Source organism: Manis pentadactyla, chromosome 7, assembly GCF_030020395.1.
Source record: "Manis pentadactyla isolate mManPen7 chromosome 7, mManPen7.hap1, whole genome shotgun sequence".
Taxonomy (NCBI): Eukaryota; Metazoa; Chordata; class Mammalia; order Pholidota; family Manidae; genus Manis; species Manis pentadactyla.
Genome location: NC_080025.1, coordinates 81,352,295 through 81,372,476, shown reverse-complemented (window position 1 = coordinate 81,372,476; position 20,182 = coordinate 81,352,295). Strand labels below are relative to the sequence as shown.

The following is a 20,182-nucleotide window of genomic DNA, read 5'->3' as shown; positions in this document are numbered from 1 at the left end:
ATCTTAAAAGAATAAACAGTTTGAGAATTATCTTTACATTAATCCTTTAAACTTATAAACTCATATACTATGTTACATTTAAAAATTCTTAAAACTGAAATCCTGGCATCCAATAGATGAATGTTTGCTATTCTTGAAACTCTTTTTGAGAATCACTCCCCCGGGTCTCCTTTTTCCTATGCCATGCAACCCCGATTCTTATCCACAAGGAACTAGATATTTAATGGGTGATACTTCTTTTCTAAAGAGTGGTAACCAAAGTCTACATAACATGGAATTCTCAGAGATCAAGGATATTTTCATTCATTTAGTGATGATCTGAAACAAAAACAACAAGGGTATTAGTTCCTACAGAGTCTGAAGGCTCCTATAGACTCTGTTAAAAGACATAAGGGAAGTATGGAAGTGATTATATTTCATTAATATGTGTAGTCCATACTTTTTTCAAAAAATCAACTTTTGTTCCCTGAATTACTGAACTGTGAATTCACATGCAACTCAACTATTTACAAGTACATGAATTAAAAAAAAAACTACCAATACTGTGTACTAGATTGTTTATTCAGGTCACACTACTCAAAGTCCCCTGAATCCTTAGGTCACTTGCCACGGAGTCAATATTATGCATGTAACAATTTCAGCAAACTTTTCGTGGCTGTTGCTGTTACCTTAATTACTGTTTTTGCAAGTGCTGTCTATTAACTTTCCTAGTATAAATTGGCTGCAAGATTGTTTTAGGTCTTCATTAAGAAATTTGTATTAAATATGCAATAAGCTACTTTGCTTAACAGCAGTTGGGGGGATATTAGTATCACAGTTTATTATTATAAATAATTTTTGTGTCAGTATAACCACAGTAGTATCTCAATACCACCAGCTGATAATAATCTTTATAAATTCTACTTTGCAGCTATACCATCTGTTAGTTATTATTTTGTATGCGTCTCCATATGCATATGTGAATTAGCTGTCACTCAAGACATACACAAATGGAACTGTGGTTTTGTGGGGAGTTTTTTTATTAGCTTGTTCTAATATTTTGTTATCTCTAAACCAGTGAACTAAATAAATAAACATATTCCTCAGTTTTGGAGACCAAAAATAAATGCAAACTGAAAAATAATTCTTGTAGTAAACTTAAAAATTTAAGTTCAGCCAACAAATCTAAAAGTAGCTTGTAAAAACTAGATTAAAATTAATAGTCACCAAATAGGATATAAGTATATTAAAACTGCAAATACATATTCACAGCTCTCAGAATATACCTACAAAACCAAAAAGGAACAGGTAAATTAGTAGCTAATATGGTTCCAGTTTTCATAATATAAAACACTTTTCCACAATTGAAGAGTAGGAAGAATGACTAATTATTTGCTACTTGTAATGTTTATTCCCTGAAGAGATGAGTCATAATGGCAAAAACTCAAAACTGGGCCCCCGATGAATCTGTGGGTTTAACCCCCAAGCTATTTAAGTAACAGGCTGCAAGACTAGCAGAAGGCAGTAAGTAGTTGTAAGATCATTACAACTCACTAGCAAAATTTACCCAGAAAAGGCAAGAGAAAGAGAGGAATAGAAGGTAGATAAGCCTCCAACTGGATAATTATTCCAAATACTGCAATCTCCAAGTACTAGAGTCTAATGACCTTAATTTTAATAATGCAAACATGGGTTTATAGGAGCTCATACTGTACACACCAAAAACAATGGTGAATTCTATTAAAATTTAGAATGGCTTTGAAAACACAGACTAAAGCACAACTTGAGAGAACCCACATTTACTGACTAGATAGTTCAATGTTTCCTTAAGTTATCCTATTTTCGGTGATGCCACTTTGGGATCATATGTAGGGAATGCTAAGGTAGAAACAGTAGTAACTAATTAAAGTCATCCTTGAGAGAAACCCTGAAATATTTAGGGAGGGGCAGTGAAAAAGAGTCAAATAAATTGAGAAATTGTGATTTTTCTGGAATGAATGCTATATTTTTTCAGTTTCATTACATAAAAAGTTGAACTACTTAGTACAAATAAATCTGCTGCTTTTCATAGTCTTTTGTGTAAATATATTAAAATATGTCATAATCCAACTCTGCAAAAATTAATTTATTTTTTGCCCAAACCAGATCTCCTTTTTTCAAATTTCATTCCATCTAAATGCTAGAATTTCCATGATGTCGGTGAGGGAACTGTACTTGGAGAGGGAACACAGTTTTGAAGTATACTTGGGCTATAAAGTATAAGGAAAACTATCACAGACTACTTAACAAAATATTTTAATTGTCATTAATACTACAGTGCAGCACAGGCTAGACTATATTCACTTTTTAACCCTTTATTATCTATCATTGAGATTCATATGTGGAAACCAGTTTCATACCATGATTTGCTTCTGTTTCTAAAATGTTCTTAATGAAGGATTTCATTTCACAAAAATTTACCTTGATCATATAAAAATTGTATCAATAGTAAGAAAAATTTTTTCATGGTTCAAAGCTCACCTAATGTATGAAGCCTTTCTTGACTCTCCCTAATGATATTTAAGCTTCACTGAAATCTCACTGAATTTAGGGAGTTTAAGGAACTTACTTATTTCACTGTATATTACAGTGACTTGTGGAGTTTTTCAATTTTCTATTCATAGATGGAGATTTCTGCTTATACATGTAAGAATCATGGCATCTTATAAATTTTTATATCTTTTCTATCCCACATCCAACAATTCCTTGAAAACAGTGGGCAATCTACATGTTTATCTGAATTCACCAGAAATCTGTTTTGGTAAAAGCCACCATCTCCAAAGTGTCCTTAGAAAAGTGAGTTATATTTTGGCAACAAAGTAAACTATTTTTATGAACCTATCCTAATTTACCAAATATGTTCTCATTACAAATAATATTTCAACACTTTTTCTTTAGTCATTAAAAATTTAAATAATTGAGAATCCTGCTAGTTACAATATGTACAGCTTCTTAATCAGATGTGTATCTTTTTAAAAACTAAATGAAATCATTATACTTCTCCTTACTGATGTAGCAGGAGTGCCAAAAATAGTGTAAATTAACAGGCTTTTTTATTGGTAACTCCTAAGAAATATAAGAAAAAACTTTTTTTTAACCTGAGGAAAGATAATGTGTTTATAATATAAAGTGGAAAATAGAATTTAATGAAAAGATTTACTCATAAGATAGCATTTGCAGAAGACCACTAATTTATTAACTTACATCCAGAAATCATTGACAGTGCGTCTCTGTCACACATGTGTCTGACAATATTTGAATGGCTGAGGCTATCAAGCTAACTAAAGAGTCATCTCTGCCTTCCAGGAACTCACACTATAGTGAAGTCAGAAAGACAATACAAATAGTAAGAGGACATTGATGTTCTCTCTGGCTGGGAGAACAGGGAAAAGTTCACAAAGGAGGTGACATTTGAACAGGGGTTTGGTTTTAAGTTTTATTCTGCAGGTTCAAGACATTTGTGGGGGCTGAAGTAAGAAAACCTGCTCTTCTTTTTCAGAAAGTAATTTGAGAAAGAAGCTGCTCATCTAATAATGGTCCAGTGAACAGATGAGGACCTAGCTGGACTAGAGGAAACCGAACTGGAAGATATTTTTGATGTAGAATCAATAGGACTTTATGACAGATTTGAGAGAGCAGGGGTGAGAAGAATGGGTCAAAAGACTTTAGGCCTTTAACTTGGCATACAGGTGATGACAATGAATGAAATCTAGATTATCAGTTAACAGGTATTTATTGAGCTCCTTCTATATACCAGACACTATGCTAGGCCCACAAAGTCTATTTTCCTTCTAGTCAGTGGTGTGGCAGACAACAAACAAATGAACAATCTGAGATATGATAAACTTGATGGAAAAAATAAAACAGGGTTATGTGAAAGTGACTGGCCAGGAATCAACAGTTCTTCTTTGGTCAAGCAAAGGCTGAAGTGTCTAGAAAATCTTAAGTAAAATGGCACATAGGCAGGTGCATGTAGTCTAGAGCTCAGGGTTGACGTCTAGGTGGAGACAGGCTTTGGAAGGCATTAGCCTCTTCATAGAACTGAAAATCATGAGATTGGCTAAGATTCATCTTGACTGATGAAGGTAAGTCCTATATGAGAGAGTGGGGAACACGCAGCGATGTTTTCCTCGTGGGCAAGGGGCCACAGTAAATTCCATTTTAGACACTTAAGGTTGGGGTAAATGACTGTTTGGTTTTCGGTGGTGAATTATATCTAGACTCTGAAAGTATTTTACTTTTAGCCTCTCGAACTGTGACTTAATGCTGTGGTCTCATTTGTAGACTCCCTGTTTTTTTATGCTCCATCACTAAGCTCTCTGAGAGCAAACACTGTCCTCCCAGTGCTCAGCAACTATTCAGCCAGAAGGGCTTTTGTCTGTTGCAGCATGAGTACATATATCCAGTACTGAGTCCTAAGAGTTGGTTGTACAATGGAGATACTAGAAAGTAGCACAATAATGAGCTAGTTTAAAACCTTGCAGGATATATTCTCAAAAGCGTCTTTCCTTAAGAATTAACATTGGAATTCTTTCTGTCTGAATCAACTTTGAAAACAACTGAGTTCCAAGATATCTCCACTGGATCACATAACTCAGTAATTAAGCTCAAGTAATCATGGATGGTTTCCAAACCTTCCTGGTGGTTCTTTCCCAAACCTCAAATACATCAACCTTTATTTCCTATCAAAGGTGCTACTTAGGGTCAGCATTCATGAAGTGTTTGAATGAATGAGAGAGACCAAGTTGCTTCAGCATGTGGGCTGGACATTTTTCTTTTCCTTGTATCTTTTTTCACCCCTGTATTCTCAGCTCTCTGCACAGTGCCTTAAATATGGTCAGCACTGAATAAATATTTGTTGCATGCAGGAATGAAAAAAACAAATACACAGTTTTATGGGAAAGATGGCTCTTCTCTTCCTTATTATCAACTTACTTCCCATATCACTTCTTTAAATATGTTTTTTTCTTGATTATAAATATTTTCTCACTGTGGAAAATTTAAATATAAAAAGCACCTCTCCTTAAATATTACTCTTTATATATACCTCATGATTGCATTCATGCATTCATTTAACAAATTTTTTTGACTGCCTATTCTGTGCTAGGCTTTGGGGATACAAGGGTGAACCAAACAGGCCAGGTCCTGACCACCTCAAGTTGTATGCAACAATGAGGAGAGGTGCCCCCAGGCAGAAAGTTTCAAAATTAATGGATATCTCTTCCACCCTAAAAATTAACATTCCCTCTAGGACTTAAAAATGATTACTTCAGTGAATAAATAATGTTAATATGTTTCTACATAGTAGCTGAAAGTATCCAAGGTTCCACCTTCAAGTACCCACAAGAAGCCAATAATTTTCTCCTGTGGAAAAGAACAAATACCCTAGACTTTCTATCAAACAATGTGGAGGAGCACACTTTGATGCTGGAAATGGTAATATAATACAGTCTGAAAAGGTATTTTCAAACCTTTCTCTATAGGTTTATAGAGGCTCATGTATTACCTATTTCCTCAAGTGTATTAGAAAATAATCACTCCATTAAAAGTAGTTCAAATGTTTTAACTCAAGTGCTCTATGCCTCTTTTGTCAACATGAACTTTTCATTTCCAGCACTGGGAAAAGCTCAGCACTTGGAAGGTCACCCCTGTACTGCCTTCCCCTCACTTTCAGCAGACCACTTGTTCTCAGGTACCTAGGCAGTGTCTGCATAGCAAGATTAGTTACCATTTATCCTCAGAGGAATATATAGTGATAGTAATGCATCCAGTTTCATCCCAGAAGAACTCATTGATTTTCACTTACCTCCAAAGGCTGGTTACTGTCTCCTTCTGAAGTTTTACCTCTTGCTGCTATCCTCTCCTCAGATGCTGTATCCCCTATGATGCAAAAGAAAAAGAACCCAATTTACTATACCACTGAAGTCAAACTGTCTTCTACTTATTTGAAAAACCTTTTGTTATTGTATGTTTCACATTATGGAAGCAACTACTATTTCCTTAGTTACAAAGTAAATAAGTTAATTTGTAAGAACAGTAATATTATAGAGATCTCGTAAATCATCTATAAATACATACAATCTAAGCCAGAAATGTATCTGGCTTTACATAGGTTTACTTTGGAAAAATCAAGTGAGTTCATATTTTGTAAATCAAGTCAGACTTCAAATAAACTAGGAAAGCTTTCGACTTAAGGAAGATAAGGCAAATTATTTTCAAATTAAGTCTTAATTTTCAAGTTAAAATTACTTTCAGATTATAAGGTTTACTCTTTATAAGTGTGCAGTTGTGTCTGTGCTTTGGCTCAGAGTAGATATACATGCTTGTATGTAATAATTAGCCAAATGTCAAACAATCTTTACAGCAGGAAAGAACAACAAACAAAGGCATAAATTAGCTTTCAGTTAATACATTGATTCCTAAGGCTGGTGCCTGGGTGGGTTATATCACTACATGAAGTTGGTGCTGATGCTGGCTCCAACAGACACAAATATAGTTAGGTAAGTATAGGTATAATTTAATTTATGAATGACTATTTTAATTTATTAACTATCACTGATGATCTGTGGTTAACACACGGTAAGCAGAGAAACAATTAGATTACTTTTTAAAAGCATAATAAGGTTACTTTTGTAATTGTAAACTGCTCTTCCCATAAAATTAAGCCAGCTCAGGACTGCCCATTAAAGGAAAGATTACAAAATTCATAGATGATGACTTGGCTGACATTAAAGGTTAGGAATCTGTTAATTCAAGGAAGGTTACATATCTTGATTGGAGATAGCAAAGTATGAAAGTCTTAGCTAAGCTTTACTCTTCCATATGAAACACAAAACTTTAGTTTACCAAAGGCTGTATTCAAGGAAGAACCTCATGAAAATTTTCAGGGGTTAAATAAAATTCTGTTAAATTCTAAAATCATGAAGCAAGAATTAAACTAGTAGTTTATTAAGATAATGACTCCTCAGAATGTTTAAAATTCAAGTACATCAATGCATATTCCAGCCTATAGGCTTTGTTCTTAGCTATATGCAACATTATTATTGTTCGGCAACACCCAGCACATAATGTTCAATAAATATTCACTGAATAAATTAGTGAACTTCTCTTTATAGTTTCCAGTCTATAAAACTGTAGCAAAATAATACTATATAGTGTGTCATAAAAGCTGTATTTGAACACACAATTAGTGTCTTTCTTCTAAAACATACTTATGAAACTTCAAAGGCAAATTTATTAAATACCATGGTGATATATTGTTACTAGTAATTCACAACTGTGACATAATTTATCAGATCTTAAGTCCAGTTAATGAGTTTGAAAAATCATGCTGAAACAAAAGCATTTGAAACTTTTGGGTCATGCCTATAGGTTAATAAAGTTAATAGTTGTTAAGTGAAAAATTACATCAACCTACTTTTGTGTGACCAAGGCTGTCAAACTATTTTGATTGATTTTTTAAAAATTTGAACTGATCATTTATTTGTATATCAAGAAGAGTCTTACTTTCAGAAATCCCCCTTTCTGAAAGTTAAGGATAATCCCCAGTTTATAGGTGGCAAAACCAACGCACACGGAGTTTTGTTTGGTTAAAGTTATGAGACCACAGCAGCGTAAGCAGCCCAAGTAATGTGAGGCTCTGTAAGCTGAGGTCAAATTGTGTTTAATACTCACATGCCTGACGTTTGTAAGAAAAATATCCCCATGTGAAAGGTCGTTTACTCAAGGAAGATTTTTTTTTTTTACATTTTAAAATGATTATTGCTCTATCTCATAGCCATACACACACTCCATTTGGCTAAAATCATTCAGTATAAAGTCTATGCTTCCTTTGCCATTTTCCTGATTTCAAGAGTTACATCTGTACAAAACTTTCTCCATTTCTACCTACTGATTGATAACCAGAAAGGTTATGTGCCACACACATTGGCCTGCAGGCAATTGTAGAATCACTGTTTACTGAAATGCCATGTCTGGTGATGACTCAGAAAGGACAATAACTGATTATAAGGAAAAATGCCATCTGCAAGATTATTCTTTATAAACAAAGGCACAAAATGAAAACTACACAAACAACAAACAAAAAAGGACAGGTCACAGTGAAATATGATTTTTGAAGTTTCTTTTCCCTCCCACTGAAGAATTATTTTATCAAGGTAAAAATTATTTTCTCTAATTTTTTATAACCCACTTGAAAGTTAGATACTTTATAAAGATGCAACAAATGCAAAATTAAGGAACTCTGTAGTTTTCAAACATGAGGTAACTCTAATTACGTGCCAGATAGATTAAAAAATTTCATTTGCAAGTCAGCTTTAAAAACAATCAAACAAAAATGACCAACATTTTCCCAGTGCTTTACATTTCATAAAGTCTTTTTTACAATACCATATTTGATCCTCACTCTGGCACAGTAAGAGATCCTCCCCATCCCTCTACCCCTTTCATGGTGAGTGAACCCCCTGGGGCCCCAGCCTCCCAGGGAGAAGGTGGTCACAGTGGGTGCAGAGCCCAGTCTCCTGACATCTCTGGGGAGTCTGTGTGGTCTGGTGCAAGGTTCCAGTGGGCAGCAGCTGAGGTGGGAGAAATCAAGTCTCTGAGTCAAGGAACAGTAAAGAGAAGAGCCTGGGACTCGGAAAGGGAGCTCTGAAGGCAGGATCTCGTGCTGGTCCAGCCCCGGGGACCCTAGGCTCCTCTGGCTCTTCCAGGATAGACCCATGGCTTATCTGCTCCCTTCCCTTTCCACTGATGATGTCAAGTACTTCTGACCAATGCAGGCCTCGGTTCTTCCTTCCAGTCTTTCAATGCAAACACACAGTCCCCTTGATAGTTTTCCAGAAGTTTCTATGGCTAGAAACAATTTTATAATAGGCAAAATCTCTCTTATATGAGAGCCATGAAATTTTCTTAGTTTAAAATGTAGTTTTTGTTTAGAGTGAATAAATGATAAAGGCTACATATAAATACCAAAGAAGCTCTTGCAGAATTTAAAGGACTGAAGTGTTCATCTGTATTTTAGGTTAGGGGGTTAGCAATTTTTAAACACTTTAGGTTTTGTGGGCCATACTGTCTTTGTCACAACTTCTTAACTCTACCATTGTAGCCTAGAGCAGCCACAGACAATATATAAACCAGTGAGTGTGGCTGTGTTCCAATAAAATTTTATTTACAAAGATAGGTGTCAGGCTGTTGTTTCCTGATCTCTGTATTAGGGAATATATATGTACTCCACCTTTTCTAGGATAAAAACCTGAATTATGTTTGAGTTATGTAAGATGATTAAAGAGATGGTCATTAGGATATCATCACGATCCCACTCTACTGAGTGGATTGGGTTGAAAGAGAAGAGAAATGGTGGTGAAGAGTGAGTACTAGATAGGAGGGAAGGTAGAAAGGAGAGAAATCCCCAGCGATGGGAGGGGAACCAGATGCCGATTTGGGTCACCCCGGAGATCTGTCTGGTGGCCAGCAGAACTCTCGGTGAGTGGGTGAGGGAGGGCCCCCATCCCTAGGCCTCCTCCAGTGTGGAGGAAGCTCTAGTGACATTCACCCCGGCCTCCCTCCTCTCTCCAGTCCGTGGGTTGGTGATTTGGGAGGACTTTGCTGCTGTGGTTCTACCTTTCTCCTCCCTTCTGTTGAGAACAGGAGGACCAAAGAGAGCACATTGCTGGGTCGGCTGTGGGCCTCCCCAGGGACCTCCTCCCGGCTGGGAAAGCCTGCACCAGCCCAGCATGCCCTGTAACTGCAGGAGGCTCAACCTAATTCTGGGGTTCAGTTTAGGAAATCCATTTGCTCCTTGATGGAAGCCACATTCTTCAGCACCAGCTTTATACAGATGAGAATTTGGTCTCTGTTTTGTTTTGCATTGTTTTTTCCCTAAATTGGCCATATCTTATCCTGGGAAGAGGGGTGTTATTATAGGAACGCCCTAAAGCCCAACAGGACTGGGAATGGGCTGGTGGGCAGAGTTGAAACCTGCCTGCCAGTGAAAAGCTAAGAATACAGCTTTTTTTTCTTTTCTTTAATTAAAGAAGAATTATCTAGAACTCCATATCTGAGAACACAGTCTAACAAACACTAGTTTCAAGGGGTTTACATGGAAAAAATGTTTTTGTGGCCAAAAGTATGAGAAAAACCTACAGAATGTATTCCCTTCCAGTACATTTTAACACATAAACGCTCTGAAAAATTCTTCAGTGAAGAAATTATATTTCTTTTTCACAATGTATTTGACTGTAGAGCCATCTTATTCACCTGATATCTATTAAACATCTTGCAGAGGTCTATGAACATGTTATGGGAAATACTAACATAACATTTCTGAGGTTAAAATTATGAAATGTATTATTTTTACTTGACTCCTAAGAAGACCTTACAACATTGCCAAATTTGTTATTATGCTTTTGAACACTCATTTTACACGATGCTAACCCACACTTATCTTTCTGTAGTTGATTCTTTTCATAACTCCCTGTTCATTCATTCATTGCATTTGGGGCAGACCAGTAGTATGTGACTGCATTCTACCACAGAATTCTGAATCCAGAATAGTTGATAATCTACAGAGCAGAAAAGGCTAGCCAAGCACCTTGAAGACACAGGAGAAAGCCCAGTGCTCAGAAACATCTCCCCCACAAATTCCTCTAATTAGAGATTCATTAGGGTTAATGAGCTCCTCTTTTAAAATGCAAATACCCTCTGGGAGTGTTTCCTTATTAGTCATTCACCAAGTGAAGTAGTGGAAAGAACAGTGGAATGGCCACTCCATTAACTCCTTTTCATTCTTCAGACACACACTCATTATACAAGGGCAGCCTGACACTGTGGTAAAAGAATGGCTTTGGAATCTGACAGAACTCGACTCAAAACCTTTACTAAATCCATGACCCTGTGCTAGTTACTTAATGTTTCAGAGCCTCAACTTTCTAATCTGAAAAATGGGAATGATGATCCAAAGACTGTTACAAAGATTCAGTGAGAAAACATGTTCAATGCTAATTGCAGAGAAGGAAGAGGGGCGAGAAAACGTTTTGTCCCAAGTCTTGTTGTCAACTACTGCTCAGCCTTTGCCTTGTGGCTGTTGCCCTTACCCTCACCACAGGAAAGGTGGAAGGAGGGGCTCACACAGATAAACTCATTTAATGCTCATGGCAGTGTTGTGAGTCGATTTTATTATACCCATTTAGGAACAGCAGACCTGGTGCTAGAATCCAAGTTGGCTGACAGAGCTAAATCATTACATAATACCATGCTGCTTCCCATTACTTACTGGAACTGGACTTTGGTTACCCAATTCAGTTTAATACACTTGACGTTCAAGTCTCCTCCAGTTCAACTTAGTTTTCCCCTCCACTTTTTCTTTTACTGCCCACTTACTCCCCATTTTCCACTATAATGAAGAAAGGAATAGAAAGAAAACCACAATCCTAATTGCTGAAGACAGACCCTGACCAGGAGCCTGCCATTGTCGGTCAGGATGCTGATGGCGGTTGTGATGACCCCATGGGAAAATGAGCCAAGAACAGGAACTGCTAAGCCACACAGGAAGGAATGCAGCTAGCAAACAAATGTAGGAAAAGGTTCAAGCTGAGTAGGAATTAAATCAAGCTGGGTAGTAAGCAAATTAAAATGGCACCAAGAACATGTTCGATTAACATATCAAAATTATCACACCCCAAACTCACTAAGGATAGAACAGAACACACACACACATCTTTCTGATAATGAAGTGAATATTTAGTAAATATCTGTTGCTCTGATTGAATGGGGTAGGCGGGGGATAAAAGAATTCTACACACATAATCATGAAGGGCTTATAAAAAGAATCGTAAGTGGTTGAAATCTGAAGAAAAATTTAAATTAGGGTTCAACAGAACAGGCGATCTACTTTGTAAGACAGTAGTGTGAATCTTAAGTTAAAACATACTTATATACAACTTTTATGCCTCATGTTAGATTTTAACTTTATGGCTGCTATTAAAATCACACAGCTAATGCCTGCTTACTACTTGGAAAGCAGGGTCACAGTGAATGCTTGAGGGCATTGACTTAGGGAAGTAAGAATCACCAGCAAATCCAGCTGAGGTCAGACCAGCTAAGGTCAGACCCGCTGAGCAGTCCTACGGGCCTGCTCCCGATTGACTTGCCGGGAGATTCCACAGATGTCTTTACGTCTGAGTCTTGCTGCTTTGTAGCTAAGGGTAATAATTTTTCTGGAAGATCTTAAAGTAATCCCCAAACATCAGTAAAGCATTTAACACTATATTAAATGAGTGAGCCTAGGCATTCTCACTTTTAGGCTGGGAGACTAGAAACTCAAAAGGCCAAACTGATTTTCTACATGTACACTTATACAATATTGTATCACGTTGTACAGATCTGCCTTCAAAGGTTTGCTGCTTACATGCTCCCTAAGTCAGAGTAAATTTGTATAATGTGAGAATAAGCTGAGCTGACCATTCCTGACCATGGATCCCAAAATGCTCCTGAACCCTGAACGTAAGCTCTCCCAAGAGCTGTGCTCAGCAGTCCTCTGACAGGATGTTCCATGTGCTCTGCTGAAAACAAATGGGACTGACACAGAAAGGATTTTCAGAAAGTGTGACGTGAAGATTTAATTTGTAAATAGAAAAAAATAGGCTCACTCTACCAGGTTACATGAAACGGAGAGAGTTGGTCCCTTTAGGAAGTCAGGTAAACCTACACACAAGGCCTGAGGGAGGAAGTCCTGACCTGCTCATGGCTGCTGGGGTCCAACAGTGAAGCACCAAGGTCCAGGAAGGAGGATCGTGAATGAGCCTGGATCAAAGTCTAGGGTTTCAAACTCGGACCTGGCTATCCTTTGCTATATATTTAAGGAACATTTAGTTGGGCTACAATATACAGACAGAGAGAAAAAAAAAGTGTATTATGGGCTAGCCTGGGATGAATGTGCCCCAAAGCAAGCAGGGGCAGAAAGTAGCCCAGAGCAGGGCCTTCATATTTATAACAGGTAAATTCAGGGACATGTCATTGCCAGGGAGGCAGTGCTCTTCACTTTTCAGTGTGTAAGAATTACCTGAGATACAAATTCCTAAGTCTCACAAGAGAGTCAGACTTGTGAAGTTTGATGAAGGGCCTAAGAATCTAAATTTCTGGCAAGCATTCCAGGAGAGTCTAATGCAGGTGGCTCATGGACAATACTTTGAGAAACACTGAAGCAGACTGAGATAACCTTATATGGCTGTCAATTAAAATCTGCTAATTTTTGGAATGATTGTCCCCTCCTTTCTCTCCTTCCCTCCCACAGAGCTTATATATTTAGAGAGTTCATATCTATGTGCTAAGATTGGGGCTCAATAAGATAAGTTCCCAATAGATTTGACTACAGGTTCTTGAAGAAGTATTTGTACATCCACGTTCACAGTAGCAGCATTCACAAGAGCCAAAGGTGGAGGCAACCGGGAGTCCATCAGATGAATGGACAGACAAAATGTGGTATGTACATATAATCCAATATTATTCAGCCTTAAAAGGAAGGCAGTTCTGACATATGCAATAACATGGATGACCTTAAAGACATTATGCCAAGTAAAATAAATCAGTCACAAAAAGACCGATACTGTATGATTCCATTCATGAAGTGCCTAGAATAGTCAAATCCATAGAGACAGAAAATGGACTAGTGGCTGCCAGGGGCTGGAAGGGGTAGCGAATAGAGCTTTGTTGTTTAAGTGGTACACATGTTTTGAGCGTTGCAAAGTGAAAATAATTCTGGAGGCTGATTCACAACACTGTGAGTGTACTTAATGCACCTGAACTGTACATTTAAAAATAGTTCAGGGGGGCGGAAGATGGCGGCGTGAGTAGAGCAGCGGAAATCTCCTCCCAGAACAACATATATCTATGAAAATATAACAAAGACAACCCTTCCTAGAATAAAGACCAGAGGACACAGGACAATATCCAGACCACATCCGCACCTGAGAGAACCCAGCGCCTCGCGAAGGGGGTAAGATACAAGCCCCAGCCCCGCGGGAGCCGAGCGCCCCTCCCCCCAGCTCCCGGCGGGAGAAGAGCAGGCAGAGTGGGAGGGAGACGGAGCCCAGGACTGCCGAACACCCAGCCCCAGCCATCCGGGCCAGAGTGCAGGGCCCTCGATACTGGGAAAACAGGGCAGCAAGAACAGTGAGCAGGCACTGGAGGCTGGGCGACAGAGGACATAAGAAAAGCGCGCGACCATTTTTTTTTTTTTGCTTTTTTGCTGCTTTGTTTTGGCGAGCGCTTTCTGGAAGTCTTAAAGGGACAGGGACCCCAATACTAGGGAAACAGGGCAGAAAGACCGGTGAGCAGAGGCCTGAGGCTGGCACCGGAGAATAAAGAAAAACGAACGACCACCTTTTTTTTTTTTTTTTTTTAATTAAAAACTTTTTTTTTTTTTTTAATTTAAAAATTTTTTTTTCTTTTTTTATTTTTGGTGGTCGCTGTTTTGTTTTGGCGGGTGCTTTTTGGAAGTCTTAAAGGGGCAGGGCGGGTCACTTAATCCAGAGGTAGGGAATCCGGGATCTCTGGGCACCCTAACCCCTGGGCTGCAGGGAGCAGGGAGGCCCCTTACGGAGATAAATAGCCTCCCAGCAGCTCCTGCTCCAACGCGACTCCACCATTTTGGAGCAGCAGCCCGAGCCAGGCCACGCCCACAGCAACAGCGGAGATTTAACTCCATAGCAGCCGGGCAGGAAGCAGAAACCCTGTCTGCGCGCAGCTGCGCAGCACAAGCCACTAGAGGCCGCTGTTATCCCAGGAGAGGAGGGCCACAAACCAACAAGAAAGGAAGTCCTTCCAGCCGTCACTCGTCCCAGTTCTGCAGACTATTTCTATCACCATGAAAAGGCAAAGCTACAGGCAGACAAAGATCACAGAGACAACACCAGAGAAGGAGACAGACCTAACCAGTCTTCCTGACAAAGAATTCAAAATAAGAATCATAAACATGCTGACAGAGATGCAGAGAAATACGCAAGAAAAATGGGATGAAGTCCGGAGGGAGATCACAGATGCCAGAAAGGAGATCGCAGAAATGAAACAAACTCTGGAAGGGTTTATAAGCAGAATGGATAGAATGCAAGAGGCCATTGATGGAATTGAAATCAGAGAACAGGAACGCATAGAAGCTGACATAGAGAGAGACAAAAGGATCTCCAGGAATGAAACAATATTAAGAGAACTGTGTGACCAATCCAAAAGGAACAATATCTGTATTATAGGGGTCCCAGAAGAAGAAGAGAGAGGAAAAGAGATGGAAAGTATCTTAGAAGAAATAATTGCTGAAAACTTCCCCACACTGGGGGAGGAAGTAATCAAACAGACCACGGAAATACACAGAACCCCCAACAGAAAGGATCCAAGAAGGGCAACACCAAGACACATAATAATTAAAATGGCAAAGATCAAGGACAAGGAAAGAGTGTTAAAGGCAGCTAGAGAGAAAAAGGTCACCTATAAAGGGAAACCCATCAGGCTAACGTCAGATTTCTCAACAGAAACCCTACAGGCCAGAAGAGAATGGCATGATATATTTAATACAATGAAACAGAAGGGCCTTGAACCAAGGATACTGTATCCAGCACGACTATCATTCAAATATGATGGTGGGATTAAACAATTCCCAGACAAACAAAAGCTGAGGGAATTTGCTTTCCACAAACCACCTCTACAGAACATCTTACATGGACTGCTCTAGATGGGAGCACTCCTAGAAGGAGCACAGCACAAAACACCCAACATATGAAGAATCGAGGAGGAGGAACAAGAAGGGAGAGAAGAAAAGAATCTCCAGACAGTGTATATAACAGCTCAATAAGCGAGCTAAGTTAGGCGGTAAGATACTAAAGAGGCTAACCTTGAACCTTTGGTAACCACGAATTTAAAGCCTGCAATGGCAATAAGTACATATCTTTCAATAGTCACCCTAAATGTTAATGGGTTGAATGCACCAATCAAAAGACACAGAGTAACAGAATGGATAAAAAAGCAAGACCCATCTATATGCTGCTTACAAGAAACTCACCTCAAACCCAAAGACATGTACAGACTAAAAGTCAAGGGATGGAAAAACATATTTCAAGCAAACAACAGTGAGAAGAAAGCAGGGGTTGCAGTACTAATATCAGACAAAATAGACTTCAAAACAAAGAAAGTAACAAGAGATAAAGAAGGACACTACATAATGATAAAGGGCTCAGTCAAACAAGAGGATATAACCATTCTAAATATATATGCACCCAACACAGGAGCACCAGCATATGTGAAACAAATACTAACAGAACTAAAGGGGGATATAGACTGCAATGCATTCATTCTAGGAGACTTCAACACACCACTCACCCCAAAGGATAGATCCACTGGGCAGAAAATAAGTAAGGACACGGAAGCACTGAACAACACAGTAGAGCAGATGGACCTAATAGACATGTATAGAACTCTACATCCAAAAGCAGCGGGATATACATTCTTCTCAAGTGCACATGGAACATTCTCCAGAATAGACCACATACTAGGCCACAAAAAGAGCCTCAGAAAATTCCAAAACATTGAAATCCTACCAACCAACTTTTCAGACCACAAAGGCATAAAACTAGAAATAAACTGTACAAAGAAAGCAAAGAGGCTCACAAACACATGGAGGCTTAACAACATGCTCCTAAATAATCAATGGATCAATGACCAAATCAAAATGGAGATCCAGCAATATATGGAAACAAATGACAGCAACAACACTAAGCCCCAACTTCTGTGGGACACAGCAAAAGCAGTCTTAAGAGGAAAGTATATAGCAATCCAAGCATATTTAAAAAAGGAAGAGCAATCCCAAATGAATGGTCTAATGTCACAATTATCGAAATTGGAAAAAGAAGAACAGATGAGGCCTAAGGTCAGCAGAAGGAGCGACATAATAAAGATCAGAGAAGAAATAAATAAAATTGAGAGGAATAAAACAATAGCAAAAATCAATGAAACCAAGAGCTGGTTCTTCGAGAAAATAAACAAAATAGATAAGCCTCTAGCCAGACTTATTAAGAGGAAAAGAGAGTCAACACAAATCAACAGTATCAGAAACGAGAAAGGAAAAATCACGACGGACCCCACGGAAATGCAAAGAATTATTGGAGAATACTATGAAAACCTATATGCTAACAAGCTGGGAAACCTAGGAGAAATGGACAACTTCCTAGAAAAATATAACCTTCCAAGATTGACCCAGGAAGAAACAGAAAATCTAAACAGACCAATTACCAGCAACGAAATTGAAGAGGTAATCAAAAAACTACCAAAGAACAAAACCCCCGGGCCAGATGGATTTACCTCGGAATTTTATCAGACATACAGGGAAGACATAATACCCATTCTCTTTAAAGTTTTCCAAAAAATAGAGGAGGAGGGGATACTCCCAAACTCATTCTATGAAGCTAACATCACCCTAATACCAAAACCAGGCAAAGACCCCACCAAAAAAGAAAAGTACAGACCAATATCCCTGATGAATGTAGATGCAAAAATACTCAACAAAATATTAGCAAACCGAATTCAAAAATACATCAAAAGGATCATACACCATGACCAAGTGGGATTCATCCCAGGGATGCAAGGATGGCACAACATTCGAAAGTCCATCAACATCATCCACCACATCAACAAAAAGAAAGACAAAAACCACATGATCATCTCCATAGATGCTGAAAAAGCATTTGACAAAGTTCAACATCCATTCATGTTAAAAACTCTCAGCAAAATGGGAATAGAGGGCAAGTACCTCAACATAATAAAGGCCATCTATGATAAACCCACAGCCAACATTATATTGAACAGCGAGAAGCTGAAAGCATTTCCTCTGAGATCGGGAACTAGACAGGGATGCCCACTCTCTCCACTGTTATTTAACATAATACTGGAGGTCCTAGCCACGGCAATCAGACAAAATAAAGAAATACAAGGAATCCAGATTGGTAAAGAAGAAGTTAAACTGTCACTATTTGCAGATGACATGATACTGTACATAAAAAACCCTAAAGACTCCACCCCAAAACTACTAGAACTGATATCGGAATACAGCAAAGTTGCAGGATACAAAATCAACACACAGAAATCTGTGGCTTTCCTATATACTAACAATGAACCAACAGAAAGAGAAATCAGGAAAACAACTCCATTCACAATTGCATCAAAAAAAATAAAATACCTAGGAATAAACCTAACCAAAGAAGTGAAAGACTTATACTCTGAAAACTACAAGTCACTCTTAAGAGAAATTAAAGGGGACACTAACAGATGGAAACTCATCCCATGCTCGTGGCTAGGAAGAATTAATATCGTCAAAATGGCCATCCTGCCCAAAGCAATATACAGATTTGATGCAATCCCTATGAAACTACCAGCAACATTCTTCAATGAACTGGAACAAATAATTCAAAAATTCATATGGAAACACCAAAGACCCCGAATAGCCAAAGCAATCCTGAGAAAGAAGAATAAAGTAGGGGGGATCTCACTCCCCAACTTCAAGCTCTACTATAAAGCCATAGTAATCAAGACAATTTGGTACTGGCACAAGAGCAGAGCCACAGACTAATGGAACAGACTAGATAATCCAGACATTAACCCAGACATATATGGTCAATTAATATTTGATAAAGGAGCCATGGACATACAATGGCGAAATGACAGTCTCTTCAACAGGTGGTGCTGGCAAAACTGGACAGCTACATGTAGGAGAATGAAACTGGACCATTGTCTAACCCCATATACAAAAGTAAACTCAAAATGGATCAAAGACCTGAATGTAAGCCATGAAACCATGAAACTCTTGGAAGAAAACATAGGCAAAAACCTCTTAGACATAAACATGAGTGACCTCTTCTTGAACATATCTCCCCGGGCAAGGAAAACAACAGCAAAAATGAGTAAGTGGGACTATATTAAGCTGAAAAGCTTCTGTACAGCAAAAGACACCATCAATAGAACAAGAAGGATCCCTACAGTATGGGAGAATATATTTGAAAATGACACATCCGATAAAGGCTTGACGTCCAGAATATATAAGGAGCTCTCACGCCTCAACAAACAAAAAACAAATAACCCAATTAAAAAATGGGCAGAGGAACTGAACAGACAGTTCTCCAAAAAAGAAATACAGATGGCCAACAGACACATGAAAAGATGCTCCACATCGCTAATTATCAGAGAAATGCAAATTAAAACTACAATGAGGTATCACCTCACACCAGTAAGGATGGCTGCCATCCAAAAGACAAACAACAACAAATGTTGGCGAGGCTGTGGAGAAAGGGGAACCCTCCTACACTGCTGGTGGGAATGTAAGTTAGTTCAACCATTGTGGAAAGCAGTATGGAGGTACATCAAAATGCTCAAAACAGACTTACCATTTGACCCAGGAATTCCACTCCTAGGAATTTACCCTAAGAACGCAGCAATCAAGTTTGAGAAAGACAGATGCACCCCTATGTTTATTGCAGCACTATTTACAATAGCCAAGAATTGGAAGCAACCTAAATGTCCATCAATAGATGAATGGATAAAGAAGATGTGGTACATATACACAATGGAATACTACTCAGCCATAAGAAAAGGGCAAATCCAATCATTTGCAGCAACATGGATGGAGCTGGAGGGTATTATGCTCAGTGAAACAAGCCAAGTGGAGAAAGAGAAATACCAAATGATTTCACTTATCTGTGGAATATAAGAACAAAGGAAAAACTGAAGGGACAAAACAGCAGCGGAATCACAGAACTCAAGAATGGACTAACAGAGGATCAAAGCCTAATAGGGCTACCCCGAAAATGAACTAAGATACGATATGAAAAAGAACTTCCAACATCTGCACTCTCTGGAAGACTCATGCCAGAAGATGATCATCAAAAAACCCCAACAAAGATCCACGCACTGCTACAGCTGTAGATGCACTCATCCCACCAGTTCCTGGACTTGCCATGGGAATGAGGAAGGAGATATCTAAGCTGGCCTGTGCATACAGTAAAACAACAAAATTGGACTGGATCTATACTGTTGGAACTCAACCAAGAATTTGGAGAAGTGCAAATTGTAGCGCTCCAAAGTCTTACAACTACAAACTATTTACTGTTAAAAGAACATATGGCATGTGAACAGT

General features: G+C 38.5%; 1 protein-coding gene across 4 annotated transcripts in view; it reads right to left on the bottom strand.

Moving 5' to 3' along the window:
• Window positions 1–20,182, bottom strand: part of UMAD1 (UBAP1-MVB12-associated (UMA) domain containing 1) — a 245,432-nt gene that overhangs the window by 78,937 nt on the left and 146,313 nt on the right. For all 4 annotated transcript variants that reach the window (XM_057504547.1, XM_036894519.2, XM_036894521.2 and 1 more), the window contains exon 3: window positions 5,825–5,898. In XM_057504547.1, the coding sequence (XP_057360530.1) occupies window positions 5,825–5,898 (74 nt within the window). The remainder of the gene's footprint in view (window positions 1–5,824; window positions 5,899–20,182) is intronic.